This window comes from Dendrobates tinctorius, unplaced genomic scaffold, assembly GCF_039654945.1.
Source record: "Dendrobates tinctorius isolate UK_male_01 unplaced genomic scaffold, ASM3965494v1 ptg000098l, whole genome shotgun sequence".
Classification (NCBI taxonomy): domain Eukaryota; kingdom Metazoa; phylum Chordata; class Amphibia; order Anura; family Dendrobatidae; genus Dendrobates; species Dendrobates tinctorius.
In genome coordinates this window covers 19,463,625-19,488,491 of record NW_027361766.1, presented here as the reverse complement: position 1 = coordinate 19,488,491, position 24,867 = coordinate 19,463,625, and the positions used below count along the sequence as shown (strand labels likewise).

The 24,867-nt window shown below is 43.1% G+C and overlaps 1 protein-coding gene across 14 annotated transcripts in view; it reads right to left on the bottom strand.

Moving 5' to 3' along the window:
- The window catches only part of NFASC (neurofascin), a 194,297-nt gene that overhangs the window by 113,502 nt on the left and 55,928 nt on the right, over positions 1-24,867 (bottom strand). For 12 of the 14 annotated variants that reach the window (XM_073587184.1, XM_073587192.1, XM_073587177.1 and 9 more), the window contains exons 2-8: positions 13,471-13,512; positions 8,556-8,692; positions 6,854-6,871; positions 3,468-3,573; positions 3,178-3,374; positions 1,506-1,628; positions 1,239-1,409 (exon numbers count right to left, since the gene is read on the bottom strand). In XM_073587184.1, coding sequence (XP_073443285.1) covers positions 1,239-1,409; positions 1,506-1,628; positions 3,178-3,374; positions 3,468-3,573; positions 6,854-6,871; positions 8,556-8,637 — 697 coding nt within the window. In that variant the 5' untranslated portion in view covers positions 8,638-8,692; positions 13,471-13,512. Of the gene's footprint in view, positions 1-1,238; positions 1,410-1,505; positions 1,629-3,177; positions 3,375-3,467; positions 3,574-6,853; positions 6,872-8,555; positions 8,693-13,057; positions 13,079-13,470; positions 13,513-24,867 lie in introns of those variants that run through there. The other 2 variants (XM_073587178.1, XM_073587181.1) reach the window with 2 other exon arrangements.

Genomic DNA, 24,867 nt, shown 5'->3' with positions numbered 1-24,867 from the left:
TACTTATGGATTTGTATACATCAGGGGTGGGCAAACTAATGGTGTAACCAGTGAAGCCACACAGGGGCCCAAGAGGTAAGCAGGCCCACTTATACCTCTAAAGCAGGTGAAATTGAGCTTTATGTATTTGTATGGCTGCCCCATCTTGTCTGTGTCTGCTCCTAGTTCACATTATGTTTTTTAACAGTTTTTTTTGGAGCGAATCCTCTCCAAAACCCCCTTGAAAAAAAAAAAAATACGCTTCAAAGATTATTAGTAAATTCTTCCAATTAATTTCCATGGGAAATCTACTTTGCTTCTCGTATGGAGGAGTTGTTTTTTTTCTTCAACCTCCTAGTGGAAAAAAGAAAGTACATGTCACTTAATTCACACGGATCCTGAAGGAAACCTCTCCAAATTAGGAATTCTCCAATAAAAAGGCTGCATAAAATGTTCCAGGAAAAAAAAACTTCCAAAACCACTTGAGGAAAAAAGAAAGTCTACTAAACTGGAGAATTTCATCAAGAGGTTTCTGACTGAATAGCTCATGCTTTCTGAACTCATCAAAAAACTTAGCATTCCAAGTACTTATTAGGGTATGTGCCCACAGCATTACTTAAGAGCAGGCGCAGCCACTTCAGGAAAATGCCGGCAGTTGCTTTCCTCAGGCTGTCTTCACAGTGCATTAATGGGGCGCTTTTGCGTGTTTTTCCAGGTGGCCTCCAACTAGAATTTGCCTGAAAAAGATGCTGTGTAATAAAACATCACGAGTAACGTAACTGAAAAGTGTCATATTTTTTCACCTCCATAAGGCGACGTGCACACATTGAGTATTTGGTGAGTTTTTTACCTCAGTATTTTAAGCCATAACCAGAAGTGGTGACGTGTTTCTACTATGCTTTTCTTCTGACTGTGCCACTCCTGGTTTTACAAATACTGAGGTAAAAAACTCACCAAATACTGAACATGTGCACATGGCCTTACAGGGGGCATTATGGTTGCTTCTAGAAAAAAAACATGACATATGCAGTGACTTGAATGGATCTGTGCACCAAAATATATATAATAAAACTACTATAAGGAAATAGCAAATAAACCCTTCACTATTTGCTACGCTATTATGCAGCTTCATAATATAAGATAATTCTGCGGTGTAACAGTGGAAAACCCCATGTGGACCGTTCATCATGTTCCGACAAAGTGAGCTCCAATATAAAATATAAGTTTGGATTTCCTGTAGAGAACGAGGGACCACTTACTGGTGAGCACTTTAAGCGTGTAGGCATTCTTCTGTTGGATGGTATGTGTAAAATGAGAACGAGCATTGCAGCTATAATCTGTCTGTGCATCTTCACGCAGGACATTAGAGAAGTACAGATCCCCGTTCAAACCCTGAGACACGCGTCTGTTCTGGGTAATCGGCTCCATTGCTACATAAAGAACAAAGAGGGTGAACAGTCTCATCTTCTCTGTGAAAGAATAGACTGTCACATATATAACATAGCACAGTATTATCTCCCACTTACAGCTGCTCATCCAGAATATGACTGGAGGGGGAAGACTCGGTGGGGGGTTGCACTGAAGGATGAGGGAAGCTCCCTCATTGACAACAACGGGATCCAGGTTTTCCTTTGGCCACAATGGGGATCCTGTAAAATTAAAATAGAGTTTTGGGGAAAAAATTGCAAAACATTTACAGATCTTCTTACATACCAAGTATAATTACAGTGTCAAATTATGGTTATCTTTTTCAATACTTCTAAGAAAAAATGCAGCATTCCCTTATCTGCAGGACAACAAAAACCCATCTAAGAAGAGGTATTACACACTTGGCCACTATCTTCCAAAAACAGTGTTATAGCTGTGAGCTCCATTGAAGTGAATGGGGCTAAGCTGCAACACCACTTAGGCTAAGATCACACGTACCGGAACTCTCGCGGAAATTACCGCGAGAATTCCGGAATTCCAGTCCGCGGGAAAATCGCATTTTAAATTCCCGCGATTTTCCCGCGGAAAAACTAGCATTTTGCAAGCGTAATTAGCTTGCAAATTGCTAGCGTTTTCCAAACGATCTGTAGCATCGCTTGGAGAACTGATTGACAGGTTGGTCACACTCGTCAAACATAGTGTTTGACGAGTGTGACCAACTTTTTACTACTGAGGCCGCCTATGCAGCATCAGTAGTAAAAGATAGAATGTAAAAAAAAATAAAAAATGGTGTTATTCTTACCTTCCGACGTCCCGCAGAGCCGTTCCCAGTAATCCTTTGCGAAATCCGCGATGACGTCGCGTGAATGACCGCGAGACTTCGCGATCCCGCGAGAACGGACACCATCGCGGGCATTTTCGCAAAGGACTACTGGGAACGAGAGCGTGGAGAGAGGCGGGAAGACTGCGCGGGACGCCGGAAGGTGAGAATAACAATATTTTTTATTTTTAAATTCTATTTTTTACAGGGATATGGTACCCAAAGCCCGGAGGACAGTCTCCTCTCCTCCGGACCGTGGGTACCATCAGCAAATGTTCTGCTTACTTTCCGCATGGTGTGCACAGCCACATGCGGCAAGTAAGCGGAACAATGCATTCCACTGGTGCGGGATCGCCGCGATTCCGCAAATTAATGAGCATGCTGCGGTTTTTACCGCGAAGCGATTCCGCCGCGGTAAAAACCGCAGCATTAGCACAGCATTGCGGAATCCCATAGGAATGCATGGGATGCTTATTTTTCGCGTTTTCGCGGCAAAATCGCGCGGTTAAAACCGCCGCGGAAACGCGAAAAAAAACGCCACGTGTGAACTCGGCCTTACAACCAGCAGACAGGAGGCACAGATTTGGTAAAAAAAAAAGCATCCATGTTGTTTCCAAATCTAGACAACCCCTTTAAATTCTTTATAATGTAATGTCAGTGCAGACAATTTCACGCTGAAACCAGAAGCAAACTATAGTAAGATGCATGTAGCAGAAAGAAATCAATGCAGGTGGTGCCACGTATGTGGCAGATTTGGCCAATATTTTCACAACATATTAAAGTATATTACAGTGAAATCTGTAGCACTGGCAATTCCTAGTGTGGATTTTGGGTCAAAATCTATTACAAAAAAACATACAAACACTTATAGCCAAGAGATGGGCATAAGGGAATAGAACCATTCTCATATACTCATTTTGCCAGCCATCTTTGGCCACCTAGATACTTACTTGATACTTGCAGTAAAATCTTATTTGAAAGAGCAGTTCCATGTCGATTGCGAGCAAAGCACTGATACTCCCCTTCATAATCCTCAGGACGACCACCCCCATAAATGTCTATGACAAGGGTCCCAGTCCGCCTGCGGAATGAGACTTTTGGATCTTTGGCTACATTATAAAATTTCCCGTTCCGCGTCCATGTAAATCTATGGGAAGAAAGCCCCAATATCAAAATGTTTGCTGCAACAGTATACTCACAGGTTTTATCTTCCTGCTGTGTCATTTCGTAGACTACTTACGTTGGGTATGGGTTTCCTGTAGCCTCACACTCAATGTTGATGTTGTCGCGGGGGTCAACAATATAATTCTTTTCAGATTCCTTGGTGATGGTTGGGGGCTGATACACTATGGGACAGAAAAGAGACAGTGTCTGTCTACTAATCTCCATTATTAATCACATCTCAGAACATTGAGGTACAGTAGATACCTACAGCATATGTGTCAAAAGTGACTTATAAGTCATTACTGGCGATACCTGACATTGTTGCACGTCTGGACATATTTCAGGAGCCAAGTCATCTACACATCTAGAGATTTGCTGCTAGTGTCCTAACTGGCTCTGAAGCACTACAATATTTTGTGCACTATGAAAGCATTAAAAATCCTTACTTAAAGGATTATCCCAATGCCAGCCATACATCACTTATTTCCATAGCTGGCAAGCTCTGCACCTGCTCCATTTATTGACAGCTCTGGCTTTCGTTGAGTTGGCGCTGTCTTCTGCGCTGACTGTCACAATATCTGTGTATTCTCTGAACAAACTGACTTAAGTAAAGCCAGCGATGTCAATCTATGAAGAAGCGGCAGAGCCAGCTATTAAATCTGTAGCAGGTAAAGTGCTCTGGACTGCACAGCCCCACCCACTGAGCACCTAGGATCTCATCTGCATTTGAACAGGAAGGTTTCTTTCCAAAATGAATCCATGGATTTTTAAATGTTAAAAAATATCTTTGTTTTTCGTGGAAGTTCCCATTCAAGGAGCTGTGGTTGCTTGGAAATGAATATCTGATGTGACTGACAATCTTTAAAGAGGACTGATTTTGTAAACTGGAATAAGTTTGGAGAAAATTGTGACTTTAACATCAGGTAATAAAGTAAGTGCCAAATGAAACCCAAACTGGGGACTAAATGATTACACTTATGTTGTGTGTACGAGGTGTACGGAGCGGAGCCGCGCGTGTACGAGGTGTACGGAGCGGAGCCGCGCGTGTACGAGGTGTACGGAGAGGAGCCGCGCATGTACGAGGTGTACGGAGAGGAGCCGCGCGTGTACGAGGTGTACGGAGAGGAGCCGCGCGTGTACGAGGTGTACGGAGAGGAGCCGCGCGTGTACGAGGTGTACGGAGCGGAGCCGTGTGTGTACTTGGTGTACGGAGCGGAGCCGCATGTGTATGGGATATACAGAGCGGAGCCGTGTGTGTACGGAGTGGAGCCATATGTGTACGGGATGTAAGGAGCGGAGCCAAGTGTGTACGAAGCATACAAAGCGGGCTTTTCCCACCACACACATGACGTTCCAACTGAAGTGATGTGCTGGAAGCTGACCGGAAATGAGATAATTTCTTGTGGAGATTGTGACGGAACCAGGAATGCTTCAGATCCATCACCGTGTCCTCCTCCGACAGCGCAGACAGAAGGATCGCCTTGGAATCGGAGATGCCGGCCATGTGAGCAGATCATGATATGTCCTGCACCGGGAGGCTCAGGTGGGCGCTACAATGGGAGTCGGGCTGCTATAGTATCTTTCTTTATTTCTTTCTCTCTTTTCTTTCTCTCTTTTTCTTTCTTTCTCTGTTCTTTCTTTCTCATTCTCTGTTCTGTCTTTCCCTCATTTTCTTTCTCTCTCTCTGTTCTTTCTTTCTCTCTCTAATCTTTCTTTTTTCTCTCTCTTCTTTCTTTCCCCTCTTTTCTTTCTTTCTTTTTCCTCTCTTTCTTTCTCTGTTCTTTCTTTCTTTCCCCTCTTTCTTTCTCTTTCTGTTCTTTCTTCTTTCTCTCTCTGTTCTTTCTCTCTTGCTCTCCTTTCTTTCTCTCTTTTTTCTCTCTGTTTTCTCTCTTCCTTAGTGCCAGTCAGTGTGCCCATAATGCCAGCCACTGTGCCCTCAGTACCAGTCAGTGTGATCAGCAGTGCTAAATGGGTGCGATTAGGCGTGGACATGAGTGTGACTAGTTGCGAAATGGATGTGGCCGGGACAGTCTTTATCCCTCTTTCCCTTCTTCAAAAGTTGGGAGCTATGAAAGGGGCAGCTATGACCAGGGGGTCTGGTTGCCCAATGGATAGCAGTTCTGCCAGGAATTCTGTCACCGTGCGTACAAAAGGGGACAGAGCTTTGGGAGGAGTACTGTACCTAAAAGCAATAAATAGGACTGAGCTGAAATACTGAGCACAGCTCTGACTACATGTTATATAGTTGTGTTAATCTCCTCTCACTTCTTGTAACCTACAAGTGTACAAAGATATTATATAGTCACCATGTGACTAGTGGGCCTGTGCAACTTCAAATACCAGGGCTGAATTTTAGTCCCAGTCCGGCCCTGTTCACATGTCAGTGTTTAAAAACGTACGTGAAAAAAAACAATACCGGTGTCATCAGTGTTTTGGATCAGATTATCATTAGTATGTCATCCGTGTGTCCATTTTTACCATCAGTGTTTTGGATCAATGTGTCATCCGTGTGTCTGTTTTTACCATCATTGCTTCTCCGGTATGGATAAAGAATTAAAGAAATGACAGAGCTTCTCATATACTTTGCAATGTTAAACACAGACGTCACACAGACTGTACAGATGCCGTCTGTGTGCTGTACATGATTTTCAAGGACCAACAGACTCGCATTGGCCCTTGTCATCTGTGATACCGGGTAAAAAAGGACGTCTCCTTATGTTTAGCATGGACATGGCCCATGTAAAAACACGAACATGTGCATAGCCCCACAGATTATAATGGGTATGTGTGGTATCCGTGAAAAAAACGGATACCACACATACTGGAAATACAGACGTAGGTGTATGTAGACTTTTTAAATCCAATGTATCAAGACTCTTCTAATTTCATATCTCATGAGAGAACAAGAGAACCAGGCGATTAAATACAACCTCCCTTAGGCTGTGTGCACACGATGCAGATATGCAGCGGATCCGCAGCGGATTTTACCGCACAGAAACGTTGCATATCCGCATTGTGATGTACAGTACCATTAAAAGCAATTAAAAAAAAAAAAACGCTGTGCAGACGCTGCGGATTTTTCCGCGCGGTTTTCCTGCGGTACAAAATCCGCAGCATGTTACTTTTTTTGTGCAGTTTTCCATCTCCCCTGTCACCAAATCCGCAGGGGGGAATCTGCAGTGGAAAGCCGTACAAAAACCGCAAAAAAAACGCAGGAAAAATGGAAGAAATCCGCAGGAAAAATGCAGGTCATTTGACCTGCGGATTTCTTCCATTCTGCACGGAAAAATCCGCAGGGCCAAAAAGTACGTCTGCACTCAGCCTTATACTTCTCTCTACTGATATCATCAGCCAAGGGACAGTCGGGAGAACCCCATGCAAATGACGTTTTCATCTGATTTTAATTTAAAGTATATAGGGGCATTAAATAAGAAGAATATCACACTGATGAATATAACTTACGGTCTCGTTCAATGGTTGCTGTTAGTTTCCATGAGAGCAAATGGGAAGTTAAAGAAGAGAAAAATTCAGCAAACAGAAAATTACATTTAACAAACAAAAACTAAAGTAAACCAGACGTTAGCTAATGTGGAGAGTCTACACACTATCAATATATATATCCTCTTCCACAATGTCTGCTGCACGAGACAATACACAGTTATATTAAAAAGGCTTATATGACATTAGTATTAGGGATGGTTATCAGGATGACGTACAACTACGTTTATTAGCAATGATAACAGCATTGAAATGTATCTGCCTGGCACAAAAAAATAATTAGACCCAAGAAAAAGAAATACATCTCCCTCGACATAGTACAGGACTCTGTAGAGATAGTAATAAAGTGAACCTGTCGTTAGATTACCATGGGCAGCATGATCAGAGCCGGGCTGTGTGATTACATCGGGTACTCTGAAACATTGCAGTGTTTAAAAAAAAAAAAAAAAAAGTTTGAAAAGCCAGCCGGGGACTATAGAGAGAGACATGATTAGTCCAATAACGTCCCTGGACAGCTTCTCCCCGCTCCAGGTGACTGACAGATCACATGAAGCGTGGCGGGGGGAAAGCCAGCCAGGTGTGGCGCTGGACTAGTGAGATCTTTCCCCATAGTCCCCATTCAGCTTTCAGACTACCAGTATATATTTTTTGCAGCGCTGAGGCGTCTCACAAGTAAGACATACCTGGCTGTAAGCACATAGCCAGGCCCTGATTTATGATGCCCCTGCTTCAGGCAGGATGGGTCTATAGACAGTTACCTTATATATTTACAGTGAATGGGGTGCATCGTGATGCCGATTCTTGCAGATTTAGAAAAGGAGAAATAGGAGAACCTCAAATATCACTAAACTCCAGGAGCGTAGTTTGTACACCACTATGTATCTGGGGTTAGATTGGTCCTAATTCTTTAGTGTTTTTATAGTTTACTGTCTCCATTTCTGCAATTTTACAAATATATCTGAGCCAATCACTACATTCGGACCATGAATAAAACACGAGAACACTTAAAAGCCAATGTATGAGAAAGGATCTTATGTAACAGTAACAGGGGGTAAACATGAATGCGGAGGATCTCTTGTAAGGCGCTGCAGACTTGTGCTATGCATTTTTTACACTACCCTTCTCACTGTACAGCTTCGGAGATGTTCTCAGGTTCACGTCTGCATGTACTGTCTGGCCCGACACTCAAGATGTCTAGAGATCCTGCCTTGTCGTCTTGTGAGGGGCAGGATGACAAGCATAAAGTTTAGCTTATCTTACATTGTATCAGAGGCAGCTGCTCCCTACCACCTGCAATGTTGGACAGAGTGAGTCCTCATTGTGTGTGCTCACTAGTCCTCTGACACCAATGGAGCCCACACGTGACAGGGTCATGGAGCTATTGTATGGGGGCAGTGGTGGATGCTAAGAGACACAGCTGCTTCTTAAACCCTGAACAGTACCATCTGCACAATGTGGATTGCTCCACGACTCCTTTAAGACAGGACAGGTAACAGATTGGTCATGGATCCATAAACATGAATGACTATGATTATAAATAGCTGATTAAAAAATGCTACATTCTCTTGTAGCAAATCGAGATACATATATTACTCTAGACAGAAATAATGAAGATAATAAATAACACATTATGGGAGACATCGCCTCTCTCTTCCTTTTAACTTACGGTCCTGAGGAACTTTAATAGCACAGGCCAAATGGAGAAGGAACAGGACACTAGATATCCATAAACCAGGGTGAGCCTTCATTCTGCTGCTCAGGGTGTAGGGTGAGCGAGCCTTCTTTCACCTCCGCAGATCAGATCTGCATCAAAGAAAATAAAACGACATCAACATAGCGAGCAATGGTCTGCATCCACAGCATGCCCACAATTTATGGCAGTGTTTGCAAATGTAAACCAAATTATAGCCCCATGGTGAGAATCACTACAACACCCAGCATGGCCATGGACCTATTGCTAAAAAGTAGTTGATCATTTGATAAAGGACTGAAAGGAAAGCTACAAAAAAATTATTTTTGTTTGTTAATCTGTTGGGTTGGCTGTGCTAATTTTTCCAATCAAGTCAATTTATGACCAGCTCCAAAATTTTGGAAAGAAATAAGGTGCCTCACTTTAAGAAAATGATAATTCTGGACAAGGTGCCCCCCTGACTTCAATGGAGCGTGGGATCCGGTGAATATCTTCTACAAGGCCATACACATACAAATCTTATATCCGAATCCTGGGCCTAAAACATGGACTAATGCAGAAATCTATGCCTGCTGCATGGTGCTGAATGAATAAAAGACATACAAGGATATCATCACAGCTTGGTCCTGGCCTTTTCTAGACTAACACGGATTTGCATGTTAGGAAGGTGAAATTGTGCATTAAGCATCTATTACATATCATTGATTCCCACTCTATTCCTGCGCTCTCTGCCCCCTCTATCAACTCTCATTTGCACAAGCATAACATACAGCCCCAGGCTCTGTGTCCATCTGCTTGAAAAACCAGCTGCTACCAAAAGTCACAGCTCTTCCCCCACCTTTGTGGTGAGAGCTATTGTGGGGTAACCCTGGAAGTTCATCTGGCCATTACAGCAGGCCCACATACAAGATGTCACACATAGTGAAAGGCAGGTATCAGGTGACACTAACCTGACAGCATCTATAGTCCTTTACTTATTCTCAGATGACACTTATGCACATGAAGCATGAATTAACATCTTACTCATCCCAAGGCAGTTCACTGCAGATGCCATATACAAAATGAGTAAAAAGTAGAAAACGACACCTTTCAGGTAAGTTGTTGGATTAGTACTTGCCCATGACAAATAAAATGCTTACTGAAAGCAGGAAAGAACAAATGAGACACACATACATTGCATTTATGAGGACCTGTGAGTTGCTCCAAAAAGTTGAGTTATATACCTTATAACTATCCCCAAGCTCCCCTGATTCTGCCATTCTATTTCATTTTGTGGTGCATTACTCCATTGCAGAGATATTCACATTTGTTTGTTCTGGAGCGCACTATGTGGAAACTCTGCTTTGCTGTCCAAGTGGGTGTTTCTTATCTAGGGGCATGTGCTTTCATCCCTCCCAGATGCTTCAAATGACAGCAGCTGCCAGATAGGAGGTGCTTATACAACCCTTGCAGTTCCTTAAACGGAGTGTGTGTGCAACTGTTGCCAGGTCACCTGTCCTAGTATCTTGTGTAGTTTGTACGTGAACCTGATCCCTAGTCCTTGTGTGGCCAGGGCCTGAACCTAAAACCGCACCCTGCAGTCCCTGAACCCAAAATCGTACCCGGTGGTACCTGAACCCTGAAGTCGCACCAGCGGTACCTGAACCCTGAAGTACCACCAGCAGTACCTGAACCCTGAAGCCACATCAGCAGTACCCAAACCTGTAACTGTTCCGGCGGTATTTGAAACTGCACCAGTGTCAATCCTGGCTAGTGTTCCAGAGTCCGTACTGTCGGAGCCTGTTCCAGTACCCGAATCCAGCACTGTCTGTGACCCCATGTCATATCCGTTTTGCCCGAGGTTAAAAGAACCTGTGTAGTCTGAACAGAGTTTGAACCCTGCTATGCCAGTTACTCTGAGACCAGTCCATGTCTGCGAGTCTGACCCCTGACGTCAGCAGCTGCAGTTACGAGGACTGTCTAGGAGTGGTATTTAGCGACTACCTGTAGCTCAAGCCTGACTCCACCATCAGGAGCTCAAGTGAAAACCAGGTAGCCGCTTAGCTACGCCTCTCCTAGGTAAGCCCGGACTTGGGGCACAATGGATGCACGAACGTGCGTGACAGTTTGCTCAGGTCATGGACCCCACTGATCCCCATGGTCTTTCACACTCGCAGTGATATCAAGAGTTGTCCTGCCAGCAAGAGAAACAGGAAACAATTTTGTTCTATGTACAGACAGTGAATGCCTGATTGGAAACCATAACAGCTGCTCCAACCCAAGTTGCAGCACCTGCGTCAGTGACTATTCAGCTTGCAACTTACACTCCTGAAGTTAAACTTGTCCTGTCTAATCCGCCATGTTCTGATGGAGATCCAAAGCAGTGCCATGGGTTACCAAAGCAATTCATGCAACACTATGAGTTATTGGACCATCAGTTACCTTCTGATTGGGTTAAAGAGAGGCCCTAGTGTGGCTCAACCCCTAGTGGTCTTCCGAAAGGTCTTCGATGAGCATAGCCTCGAGTCTTCTGCTGCACTTTCCCTTCCCAGCTTCAAGGAGCTGGGGCAGTGCGTGCAACTTGAAAATATTCCCAGCCTATAGCTGGGAGGCATTTGGTATAAAAGGCACCATCTCTATATGTGAGGTACCTGAACAGCCACTGTAGTTCCTTACATAAAGTGTCTGTGCAACTGTATGTTGCCAGGTCCCCTGTCCTATTATCCTGTGTAGTTTAGGACGTGAAACTGAACCCCTGGTCCCGGTGTGGCCAGGGCCTGAAACTGAACCCGCACCTGTCGGTACCTGAACACTGAAGCTGCACTGGTGGTACCTGAACCCTGAAGCTGCATCGGCGCCTGGTTAGTTTTCCAGAGTTTGAACTCTGTGCCTGTTCCAGTATCTGAATTCAGTCCTGTCTGTGACTCCATGTCAGTATCCATTCTGCCTGAGGATCCAGAATCTGTGTAGTCTGAACAGAGTCCGAAACCTGTCCTGCTAGTTATTCTGAGTCCAGTTCATGTCTGCGAGTCTGACCCATGGGTTCAGCAGCTGCAGTACTGAGGCCTTCTTAGGAGTGGTACCTGGCTGCTACCTGCAGCTCACATCTGACTCCACCATAAGGAGCTCCAGTGAAAATCAGGTAGCCCCTTAGCCTCGCCACTCCTAAGTAAGTCTGGCCCCGTGGGTCCACATACCACGTTCGCCAGACATGCGCGTGACTCTGCAATGGAATGATGACGGGCAAAAAGGAAAAAAAAAGCTGCAGAATAAGGGGAGCACAGAGATATTTATAAGATATTTCACTCACTTTATTTGGCAAGTGACAGTTCCTCTTTAAGGTGGCAGAGTGGCTCAGAGATTAGCATTGTTGCTTGCAGTGCTGAGGTTGTGTGTACAAATCCCACTACGGACAACATCTGCAAGGAGTTTGTATGCTGAACCCATGTTTGTGAGGGTTTCCTCTGGTTATGCCGGTTTTCTCACATAATTTAAAGACATACTGTTAGGGAATATAGATTGTGAGTCCCAATAATATGGGAGCACTGAGGGATATGGTGGGGTGATATAAGCAAGAATAATAAATCATTGCTACTAGTAGTAGTATATACTCATTGATGACATATGAAAGCATTTGAAGCTGCTTACAAAAGCAGGTTTTGCTGCGTTTTTGACTGCGCATTTACTGAGAGTTTGTTGTCCCTTGTGTGTGCTGATACAGTTTAGTGACCCCCACAAAAAAACATGATGCAACTTTAAGGTTTTTGCACCAAAAATGCAGCAAAACCTGATACCTGCAGTTTTTTTGCTGTATTTTTGCACTTACTTATTACTTTCTATGGGTGAAAAAAAACGCTGAAAGAAGTGACATGCTGCAGTTTTAAAAGATGCCGCAGTTTTCCAATTCAGTCATGGAAAGAAAGCAAGCAAGGGCATGAGATTTCTGAATTCTAATAGATTTTGCTGGTACTGTAAAACACAGCTTAAAATTTGCATTAAAACAGCAAAAAGATGCAGAAAAAATGCAATGTGTGAACATAGCCTAAAATAGACACTGCCTGACTTGTTGCAGTCATGTCGGTTTTACTCTGAAACGATGGGACATTTCACAGAAAACTTTCCTTGAACATCCGGTCAGGGTCCATGCATTTTGGATGGTTAATCCGAGACAGGTCCCTGGCAGCTTCTCACCACCATGCCACACACACACAAACACACCCAAGGAGAGACCTATCAGCCTAGGAGATTCGTGGCAGGGAGAAGACGCCCAGGACCTGCCTCACACTGGTTATCCAAGACTCATAGTCTCCGGCCGACTTTCAAACTATGTTTTCTCTGAAGTTATGCAGCATTACAGAGTAAAACATACCTGGTTATAATAACACAGCCAGTGTGTAATTCATGCTGCTTGTGGTTTGGGCAGCATGAATCTCATGACAGGCTCCCTTTAACTCATTATTTATGCTGCTTCCATGACATTAACAGTTCTCTTTGCTTACCTTGATATTGGTAAGGCTGTCAATCACTGAGCAGGAGTTAGCCCACTGAAATCCAAAGGAGCAGGATTTTCAGAGCAAAAAAAACTGATCAATTTCACTTGTTCTGTCATTCACTGCCTATAGGTTGCACAACATTTCTAAAATGATATGCTACCCTCTTTTCAATAAAATATGACTTAAAAACATGGGTATAGATATTAAGTTTTTCTATTCAGCAATTGCAGCGAATGTACAATGGCAGGGTACCTATTTACATTTTATATACATATTGCACAATTACACATAGTCCCATGTTTCTGATATCTTTACTCCAGGTCATATATGATCATAAAAAAATCATACAGTATTGAACATATGGGAGTCCATATGGGATTGTGGAAAAATATTGTATCTATACCCTACTATTGTCTTACCTTTGCAGGTGTCCCTCTTCCCACTACAGATTTTGCTTCAGTCTGCAAGAGAAGATAGAGTTGCTCAGTACATCTAGGCTTTAAACAAATTATTTCTTAAAATAGTTTCTTCTTAAAAAGTAATTTATCACCAGGTTTTTGCTATTTAATCTGAGATCGGCATAATGTAGGGGCAGAGACCCTAATTCCAGCAATGTGTTACTTAGTATTTCTCCCAGAAAATTATTGCAGTTACACATGTTTTGTTATACACGTTTATTTCCTTGGTGTGTATTGGAAGAACACAAAAACAAACAAGAAAAAAGGCAATTTGGACATAATTTCACTCAAAACCCCAAAAATGGGTCACAGAAAACTGTTGATACTTTCCATAATTGTAAGTAAACAACTTTGTTTCAAGCATGTGATGCTCATTCAAACTCACCTGTGGCAAGTAACAGGCATTGGCAATAAGAAAATCCCACGTGAAACCACATAAAAAGGGGAGAAGCTGACTCAAATCTTTGCATTATGTGTTTGTGTGTGCCACACTAAACATAAAAAAACAGAAAAAGGAGAAGAGAACTGTCTGACGACTTGAGAACCAAAATTGTAGAAATATATAAATAATCTCAAGGTTACAGGTTACAAGTCCATCTCCAGAGATCTTGATGTTCCTTTGTCCACGGATAATCAATCAACATAATCCAGTTTACAACCCATGGCACTGAAGCAAATCTCCCTGGACCTGGACGGCAGAGAAAAAATGATGAAATGTTGCAATATAGGATAGTTTGGATAGTGGATAAGCAGCCCCAATCAAGTTGTAAGGAAATTTAAGCTGTCCTGCAGGCTCAGTGTGCATCAGTGTCAGCACAAACTATCTGTTGACATTTGAAAGAAATGAAACGTTATGGCAAAAAAGATAAACTGCAGTTTGCCAAAATGTATGCAAGCAAAAATCCTTCTGGGAAAGCATCTTGTGGACATATGAGACTATGATAGAGCTTTTTGATAAAGCACATCATTCTGTTTACCGAAAATGGAATGGGGCCTAAAAAGAAAAGAACACAGTACCTACAGTCAAATAAGGTGGAGGCCCAGAGATGTTTTGGGGTTGTTTTGCTGCCTCTGGCACTGGGTGCCTTGAATGTGTGCAAGCCATCTTGAAATCTGAATATTACCAAAGGATTTTGGGTCGCAATAGAGTGCCCAGTGTCAGAAAACTGGAATTGCGTCCTTGGTCATAGGTCGTCCAGCAAGACAATGACCCCAAACATACTTCAAGAAGCACCAAGAAATGGATGGAAGCAAAGCGCTGGAGAGTTCTGAAGTGGCCAGCAATGAGTCTGGATCTATACTGCTCAAAAAAATAAAGGGAACTCTAGGCACTCTTACTGAGCAGACACATGGATGTTAGTGACCTTCCTATCATTTCTACCTGTTGTTTATTCCATTGGCACAACAGCAGGAGAAATTGAATCACAATCAGTGTTGATTTCACAGAAGTATGACAGACTTGGAGTTACATTTTGTTGTTTAAGTGTTCCCTTTATTTTTTTGAGCAGTATACTGTATATCCCATTGTACACTTGCTGAGATATCTTAAAACTGCTGTTGGGAGAAGGCAACCTTCAAATATGAGAGGCCTGGAGCAGTTTGCAAAAGAAGAGTGGTTGAGTCATGTAAGAAGCTTGTTGGTGGTTATAGGAAAAAATGGCGCTATATAAATGTACTGTATAATAATAATAATTCACAGTCATTTATTCCAAAGCGCGTGTAACCAAAAATTAAAGGGAACCTGTCACCCCCCCCTGAGCATTTTTAAGTAAAAGAGCCACCTTCAGCAGCACTAAGGCTGCATTCTGTGAAGGTGGCTCTTCAGTTTCTGACCCCCAGTAACGCCGAAATATTGACTTTTATAAATAGGTCCTCATACCTGTGATGCGTTCCATAGGTATGGAGCCTCCCCCTGAAGCAACTGCCTAACTGCCTCCCCGCCGTCAATCATGTCTCTGCAGCGTCTAGGCCCCGCCTCCCATAGCCGTCCATCATGCCTCTGTGCTGCCGCCTGACCAAAAATACTGACTAAATACTGAGCGTGTGAACGAGGTCTAAAGCTGAGAAACCAATCATATCATGTCTCACTACAGACGTAGCAGTAGGAACTCCAGAAGTAATACACAAAAGATTCTTGGTAACTGTTCCTTATTACCTTAGTCTTATATTTTAGAGCTGGAAGTTACAGGTCTGAGCCTATGCTGCTGTGATCTTATGTCCTAACCTCTAATATCAGCAATGTCACATGGAAATTGCATACATTCAAATCATAGTCATCCTCGTCACAACATTATCCATACATAAATACACGTGACTGCCTAATTCAATCTGGGGAGGATGTGGTTCTCCATTAGAAGGATTATCTTGAGCCTATAAAAAGGCCAACTATACGATGTTATAACGAAACACATTATCGAAGTGTGATGTTTCAGTGCTGTAACATAGTAGAAGTAGTGGTTTCCCCAGAGCCGTCATTTCACAGCCCCATTGTTTTCTGCATCAGTGTGAAGTCATTGAACAAAGTAGTTCGCCGTTCTGCTTCATCCACATGATGTAAAAAGCTAGACTTGCTATGTTGCACAGTGCACCATGTAAAATGTTCTCATATTTCCACTATCTTGGTTCACTTTTACTTACTGTTGGATATAAAGTTTTCTATATATAAGCTAAAGTGAGAAAAATGCACATGAAAGACAGGCGAAAAGGAAATCCAAATTCCGGTGGTGCAAAAAACAGAAGTATATACCGTACCGTAGTTATAGTTACAGTTGTGGCCAAAAGTATTGACACCCCTGCAATTCTGTCAGATAATACTCAGTTTCTTCCTGAAAATGATTGCAAACATAAATTCTTTGGTATTATTATCTTCATTTAATTTGTCTTAAATGAAAAAGCACAAAAGAGAATAAAGCAAAAAGCAAAACATTGATCATTTCACACAAAACTCCAAAAATGGGCCAGACAAAAGTATTGGCACCCTCAGCATAATACTTGGTTGCACAACCTTTAGCCAAAATAACTGCGACCAACCGCTTCCGGAACCATCAATGAGTTTCTTACAATGCTCTGCTGGAATTTTAGACCATTCTTCTTTGGCAAACTGCTCCAGGTCCCTGATATTTGAAGGGTGCCTTCTCCAAACTGCCATTTTTAGATCTCTCCACAAGTGTTCTATGGGATTCAGGTCTGGACTCATTGCTGGCCACCTTAGAAGTCTCCAGTGCTTTCTCTCAAACCATTTTCTAGTGCTTTTTGAAGTGTGTTTTGGGTCATTGTCCTGCTGGAAGACCCATGACCTCTGAGGGAGACCTAGCTTTCTCACACTGGGCCCTACATTATGCTGTAAAATTTGTTGGTAGTCTTCTGACTACATAATGCCATGCACACGGTCAAGCAGTCCACTGCCAGAGGCAGCAAAGCAACCTCAAAACATCAGGGAACCTCCGCCATGTTTGACTGTAGGGACCGTGTTCTTTTCTTTGAATGCCTCTTTTTTTCTCCTGTAAACTCTATGTTGATGCCTTTGCCCAAAAAGCTCTACTTTTGTCTCATCTGACCAGAGAACATTCTTCCAAAACGTTTTAGGCTTTTTCAGGTAAGTTTTGGTAAACTCCAGCCTGGCTTTTTTATGTCTCGGGGTAAGAAGTGGGGTCTTCCTGGGTCTCCTACCATACAGTCCCTTTTCATACAGACGCCGACGGATAGTACGGGTTGACACTGTTGTACCCTCGGACTGCAGGGCAGCTTGAACTTGTTTGAATGTTAGTCGAGGTTCTTTATCCAACATCCGCACAATCTTGCGTTGAAATCTCTTGTCAATTTTTCTTTTCCGTCCACATCTAGGGAGGTTAGCCACAGTGCCATGGGCTTTAAACTTCTTGATGTCACTGCGCACAGTAGACACAGGAACATTCAGGTCTTTGGAGATGGACTTGTAGCCTTGAGATTGCTCATGCTTCCTCACAATTTGGTTTCTCAAGTCCTCAGACAGTTCTTTGGTCTTCTTTCTTTTCTCCATGCTTAATGTGGTACACACAAGGACACAGGACAGAGGTTGAGTCAACTTTAATCCATGTCAACTGGCTGCAAGTGTGATTTAGTAATTGCCAACACCTGTTAGGTGCCACAGGTAAGTTACAGGTGCTGTTAATTACACAAATTAGAGAAGCATCACGTGATTTTTCGAACAGTGCCAATACTTTTGTCCACCCTCTTTTTTATGTTTGGTGTGGAATTATATCCAATTTGGCTTTAGGACAATTCTTTTTGTGTTTTTTCATGTAAGACAAATTAAATGAAGATAATAATACCAAAGAATTTGTGCTTGCAATCATTTTCAGGAAGAAACTGAGTATTATCTGACAGAATTGCAGGGGTGTCAATACTTTTGGCCACAAGTGTAATCTAGTGACAAAATGTACAATTGGTGAAGAAAGGTTGAACTTGATGGACCTACGTCTTTTTTCAATCTATGCAACTATGATGTGTTCCAAGTTTATTATGTGTTTTGTATACATCTCGCACCTTCCATATCTTAAAAATGGTGAATCTAAAGCACTATTATGAATAAATGTAGCACCTAGTGTCATTTGTCTTCCTGCTAGTGCTGCATTTGGAAACTCACTTCCACAGAGCGACATATTCTTAGCATTCAGCTGTCGTTTCATATGTGTGTATACTGTAGTAATTTGTGTGTATTTTCCCATGCAAATAACTTTTATGACCAATAAATCCCATATTGACGCCAAACTAGTCGTGCTTTGCATGGTACACAAATATGCAATAGCTAGAAAAAATTAGGCAAATCTGGATTCTTGAGAAAGGTATCCAGTGATATAGAGAAGACAGATCCGAGTAACAAATACATCGATGTAAATGACTCACAAGGATATAAATTAGCAAATAGAGTCATTAGCAGCTGGGATTTACAGTGTAATAGGCGGTAGACAAGCAGACTTGTCAGTGATGTTCCTAGCTCCTGGGACACATTGCCTTCGCACTTGGTTTATTTTTACATTCTTATCCCCCGGGTTCTGTCAAATAAAAGGCATCTCTTTATCTGTGGCTTTTATAACCAAAAGCTAAAACATGCTGGCATCCATCACCATGTATTATCTTCACAAAGAACAAGCTCCCCTCCAGGAGAGCACCTTAAATGTATGTCATAACCTCAGAATGTAAACTGCAGATAAACTGCTCATCTACAAAGGTTAGAATAGAGTATTATTCCTACACATCAGCTCCGGGTTATATCGGGGCATACTGGTGTTTATCTCAGTCATGCCCAATCATATACTGATCTGTGGATTTTGGAGGCCAAGTCAACACCTTGAAAATGTCTAGGAATATTCCGCAAACCATTTCTGCACAATTTTAGCAGTGTAAGGGAATACATAAAGAAGTGTACTTTGCAATAATGTTCAGGCAGGTGGTAAGTTACAGGCGTATGATTGGTATGACCTACGGTTTTCCAGCAGATTATTGCCTGGAGCATCACATGGCCTACCAGCTTAGCTTGCCTTCATCCCATAGTAATGCCATTGCTAGTTCAACAGTTGTCTTTTCTTGGACCATTTTTGGTAGTTAGTAACTATAACATAAGCACCATTTACTGTCATTTTGGAGATGCACTGACGGTTTGACCCAGTTGTCTAGCTATCACAAAATACCCCTATTCTTTGAAACTTGCTGCCTACTACATTCTATCCCACATCTGTGTACATTGTGAGTAAAGCCCCCGTTACACACTGCGATATCGCTAGCAATATCGCTGTAAAGTCACCAATTTTGTGACGTAGCAGCGATACTGCTAGCGATATCGCTACATGTGATACTTACCTCCGACCGGCTCCCCCGCTGATTATCGCTGGTCGCGCGAGAAGGTCCTGGATCATTTCTCGTCGGGCGCTTCCTGCTGGGCTTCCTGTGGCGCCGACGAGCGACGCGTGGACGCGGGCGGGAGGACGTCAGGATCGCCGCGTCTGACAGGTAAGTAGCGACCCCCGACCCCTGCTATGTCACTGGTGAGATCTGCCTGTGTGGCAGCTCACTAGCGACCACTTAGCGATGCACCAGCGATCCATATCGTTGTCAGGATCGCTGGTGCATCGCTAAGTGTAACGGTACCCTAAGGGTGCATCTACACTAGCTGGTTATCATGGATGAGTGTCTCCTGATAATCCTCCTGTCTAAACAGGTTGGTATTTACACAACAAACAAAATGTTCGTCATTCAGGTTAAATAATTTTTTTAAGAAGACGTAGAAAGAGAAAAGCGACCAAAGATAACACTGAAGGAGCTGCAGTATTTGTCCATATGGCCACAAAAAGCTGTACACTCCATAGAGGTGGCCTTTATGGAAGAGTGGCCATAAAAAAGCATTTACTTCTGCACAAAAATTGTAAGGCTTGTTTTGAATTTGCCAAAAGGCATGTGGGAGACTCCTCAAACATAGGGAGGAATGAGCTGTGGTCAGGTACCAAACCTAAACAGCTCATCACCCCAAGAACACCATCCCCACAATGAAACACGGTGGTAGTAGCATCATGCTGTGGGGATGTTTTTCGAAAACAGGGAAAGGAAAAATGGTCTGAGTCGAGGGTAAGATGGATGGTGTGAAATACAGGGATATTCTTAAGAAAAACCTGTTTCAGTGATTTGAGACTGGGATGGAGGTTCACCTTCCAACAAGAGAATCACCCAAAGCATACTTACTTCTAAAGAAACACTCAAGGGGTTTAAGGGGAAACGTGTAAATACACTGCTCAAAAAAATAAAGGGGACACTAATATACCACATTGTAGATATCACTGAATAAAATATCGCAGCTGCAAATCTTTATTCATTACATTGTGGCATGCATTGAGAACAAGAAAATATAAAAATGATCAATGTAAATCAAAATTAATATCCCATGGAGGTCTGGATTTGGAAGGATACTCAAAATCAAGGTGGAAAATCAAATTACAGGCTGATCCAACTTCAGTGTAAATGCCTCAAGAAAAGGAAATGATGCTCAGTAGTGTGTGGCCTCCACGTGCCTGTTTGACCTCCCTACGACACCTGGCCATGCTCCTGATGAGTCGGCAGATGTTTGTCATGAGGGATCTCCTCCCAGACCTGGACTAAAGCATCCGCCAACTCGTTGACAGTCTGTGGTGCAACGTGACGTTGGTGGATGGAGCGAGACATGAAGTCCCAGATGTGCTCAATCGGATTCAGGTCTGGGGAATGGGCAGGCTAGTCCATAGCTTCAATGCCTTCATCTTGCAGGAACTGCTGACACACTCCAGCCACATGAGGTCTGGCATTGTCCTGCATTAGGAGGAACCGAGGGCCAACCGCACTAGCATGTTGGCTCAAAAGGGGTCTGAGGATCTTATCTTGGTACCTAATGGAAGTCAGGCTATCTCCTGCGAGCACGTGGAAGGCTGTGCGGCCTTCCAAAGAAATGCCACCCCACACCATTACTGACCCACTGCCAAACCGGTCATGCTGAGGGATGTTGCAGGCAGCAGATCGCTCTCCATGGCGTATCCAGACTCTGTCACGTCTGTCACATGTGCTCAGTGTGAACCTGCTTTCATCTGTGAAGAGCACAGGGCGCCAGTGGCGAATTTGCCAATCCTGGTGTTCCGTGGCAAATGCCAAGCGTCCTGCACGGTGTTGGGCTGTGAGCACAACCCTCTTCTGTGGACGTTGGGAACTCAGACCATCCTCATGGAGTCGGTTTCTAACCATTTGTGCAGACACATGCACATTTGTAGCCTGCTGGAGGTCATTTTGCAGGGCTCTGGCAGTGCTCCTCCTGTTCCTCCTTGCACAAAGGCTGATGTAGTAGTCCTGCTGCTGGGATGTTGCCCTCCTACGGCCTCCTCCATGTCTCCTGGTGTACTGGCCTATCTCCTGGTAGCGCCTCCAGCCTCTGAACGCTACGCTGACAGGCACAGCAAACCTTCTTGCCACAGCTCGCATTGATGTGCCATCCTGGATGAGCTGCACTACCTGAGCCACTTATGGTAGCATGACAACCCACACAAGTGTGAAAGCACAACCAACATTCAAAAGTGACCAAAACATCAGCCAGAAAGCATTGGTACTGAGATGTGGTCTGTGGTCCCCACCTGCAGAACTACTCCTTTATTGAGGGTGTCTTGATAATTGCCAATAACTTCCATCTGTTGTATATTCCATTTGCACAACAGCATGAGAAATTGATTGTCAATCAGTGTTGCTTCCTAAAGGGGGCTTTACACATAGTGATATCACTAGCAATATCGCTAAAGCGTCACCGATTTTGTGACACAGCAGCGATATTGCTAGCGATATCGCTATGTGTGATATTTACCTCCGACTGGCTCCCCCGCTGTCTGTCGCTGATCGTGCGAGATCGTGCAGCTCCATTTCTAGTCGGGCGCTTCCTGCTGGCGCCGACGAGCGACCCGTGGACGCGGGCGGAGGACGTTAGGATCGCCGCGTCTGAAAGGTAAGTAACGACTGCCGAGCATCACTACATTGCTAGTGAGATCTGCCTGTTTGGCAGCTCACTAGCGACCATTGTTATTTTTTTGAGCAGTGGATTTTAGAGAGACCTAGTCAAAGCCCAGACCTTAATCCAATTGAGAATGTGTGGTCAGACTTGAACATTGCTGCACACCAGATGAAACTATCTAACTTGAAGGAGCTGGAGCTGTTTTCCCTTAAGTAATGTGCAAAAATCCCAGTGGCAAGATGTGGAAAGCTAGTAAGAGACTTTTCCAAAGCGACTTGCAGCTGTAATTGCCACAAAAGGAGGCCCTACAAAGTACTGATTTTAAGGCTATGTGCCAACGTAGTGATTCTGATGCAGATTATTCCTGAGCAGAATCGCACACCCTGCTCCTGGGAAAATGCATGCGGTTTTTGACGCGCTTTTTTAAGCGTTTTTGCATGCGTTTTCCTAAGCGTTGCTTTGGCCATACAATTGATGGTATGCGGAATCGCGGGCGATTCCGCAAAATTAATGAACATGCTGCACTTTTTCCTGCTAAGTGATTCCGCAGCGGTAAAAAACGCACTATTGGCACAACATGTGCGTTTTCAATTATAATTGCATGGAATGCTTTTTTTATGAGTTTCCGCGGCAGAATCGCGCGTTTAAAAACGCAGCGGAAACGCTTAAAAAACGCTACGTGGGCACACAGCCTAAGGGGGTGAATATTTATGCACACTGAAGTTTTCAGTTATTTTGTCCTATTTGTTGTTTGCTTCACACGAAAAAAGAAAACCAAATGTTCACAGTTGTAGGCATGTTCTTTACATGAACTGATGCAAACCCTAAAAAAGTGAAATTCCAGTTTATGAGGTAACAAAACCCCCCCAAAAAATATGTATGCACGCACACAGTACCAGCAAGGTTTGGACACACCTGTTGATGCATTGATTTTCCTTGCACATTGTATATTCAGAAAAACCCCAGAGGAACAGATATGGAAATAAAGTAGTAAAGTAAAACAAAACAGAAAATGTGTTAGGTTAACCCCTTCACTACCAGGGGTGGTTTGCACGTTAACTCCCGGGCCAATTTTTACAATTCTGACCACTGTCCCTTTATGAGGTAATAACTCTGAAACGCTTCCATGGATCCCGGTGATTCTGACAATGTTTTCTCGTGACATACTGTACTTCATGTTAGTGGTAAAATTTCATTCAAATAACTTGCGTTTATTTGTGAAAAAAACGGAAATTTGGCGAAAATTTTTAAAATTTCGCAATTTTCCAAATTTGAATTTTTATGCCCTTAAATCACAGAGATATGGCACACAAAAAAACTTGATAACTAACATTTCCCACATGTTTACTTTACATCAGCACAATTTTGGAACCAAAATTTTTTTTTTGTTAGGAACTTATAAGGGTTAAAAATTGACCAGCGATTTCTCATTTTTGCAACACCATTTTATTTTTACGGACCACATCACATTTGAAGCCACTTTGGCGGTGTATATGATAGAAAATACCCAAAAGTGACACCATTCTAAAAACTGCACCCCTTAAGGTGCTCAAAACCACATACAAGAAGTTTATTAACCCTTTAGGTGCGTCACAGGAATTTTTTGAATATTTAAAAAAGAATTAACATTTAACTTTTTTTCACTAAAAAAATACTTCAGGTTCAATTTTTTTTATTTTACCAATGGTAACAGGAGAAATTGGACTGCAAAAGTTATTGTGCAATTTGTCTTGAGTACGCTGATACCCGATATGTGGGGGGGGATCACTGTTTCGGCGCATGGCAGAGCTCAGAAGGGAAGGAGCGCCATTTGACTTTTTCAATGCAAATGTGGCTGGAATTCAGATCGGACACCATGTCGCGTTTGGAGAGCTCCTGATGTGCCTAAACAGTGGAAACCCCCCACAAGTGACCCCATTTTGGAAACTAGACCCCCCAAGGAACTTATCTAGATATGTGGTGAGAACTTTGAACCCACAAGGGCTTCACAGAAGTTTATAACGTACAGCGGTACAATTAAAAAATCATATTTTTTCCACAAAAATGATCTTTTCACCCCCAATTTTCATTTTACCAAGGGTAACAGGACCCTAAAAGTTATTGTGCAATTTGTCCTGAGTATGCTGATACCCCACATATTGGGGTAAACCACTATTTGGGCGCATAGCAGAGCTCGGAAGGGAAGGAGCGCCATTTGACGTTTTTGGCTGGAATTGAGATCGGACACCATGTCGCGATTGGAAAACCCCTGATGTACCAAAACAGTGGAAACCCCCCACAAATGACACCATTTTGGAAACTAGACCCCCCAAGGAACTTATCTAGATGTGTGCTGAGAACTTTGAACCCCCCAGTGCTTCACAGAAGTTTATAATGCCTGGGCGTGAAAATAAAAAAATCGTATTTTTTCCACAAACATGATCTTTTAGTCACCAACTTTTTTATTTTCCCAATGAGTACCAGGCGAAATTGGACCCCAAAAGTTGTTGTCCAATTTGTCCTGAGTACGCTGACACCCCATTTGTGGGAGAAAACTACTGTATGGGCACATTTTGGCGCTCGGAAGAGAAGTAGTGACGTTTTGGAATGCAGACTTCGATGGAATGGTCTGCGGGTGTCATGTTGCTTTTGGAGAGCCCCTGATGTACCTAAACAGTGGAAACTCCCCACAAGTAACCCCATTTTGGAAACTAGACCCCCCTAAGGAACTTATCTAGATGTGTGGTGAGCACTTTGAACCCCCAAGGGCTTCACAGAAGTTTATAATGCCCAGGCATGAAAATAAAAAAATCGTATTTTTTCCACAAACATGATCAATTAGTCCCCAATTTTTTTTATTTTCCCAAGGGTACCAGGAGAAATTGGAC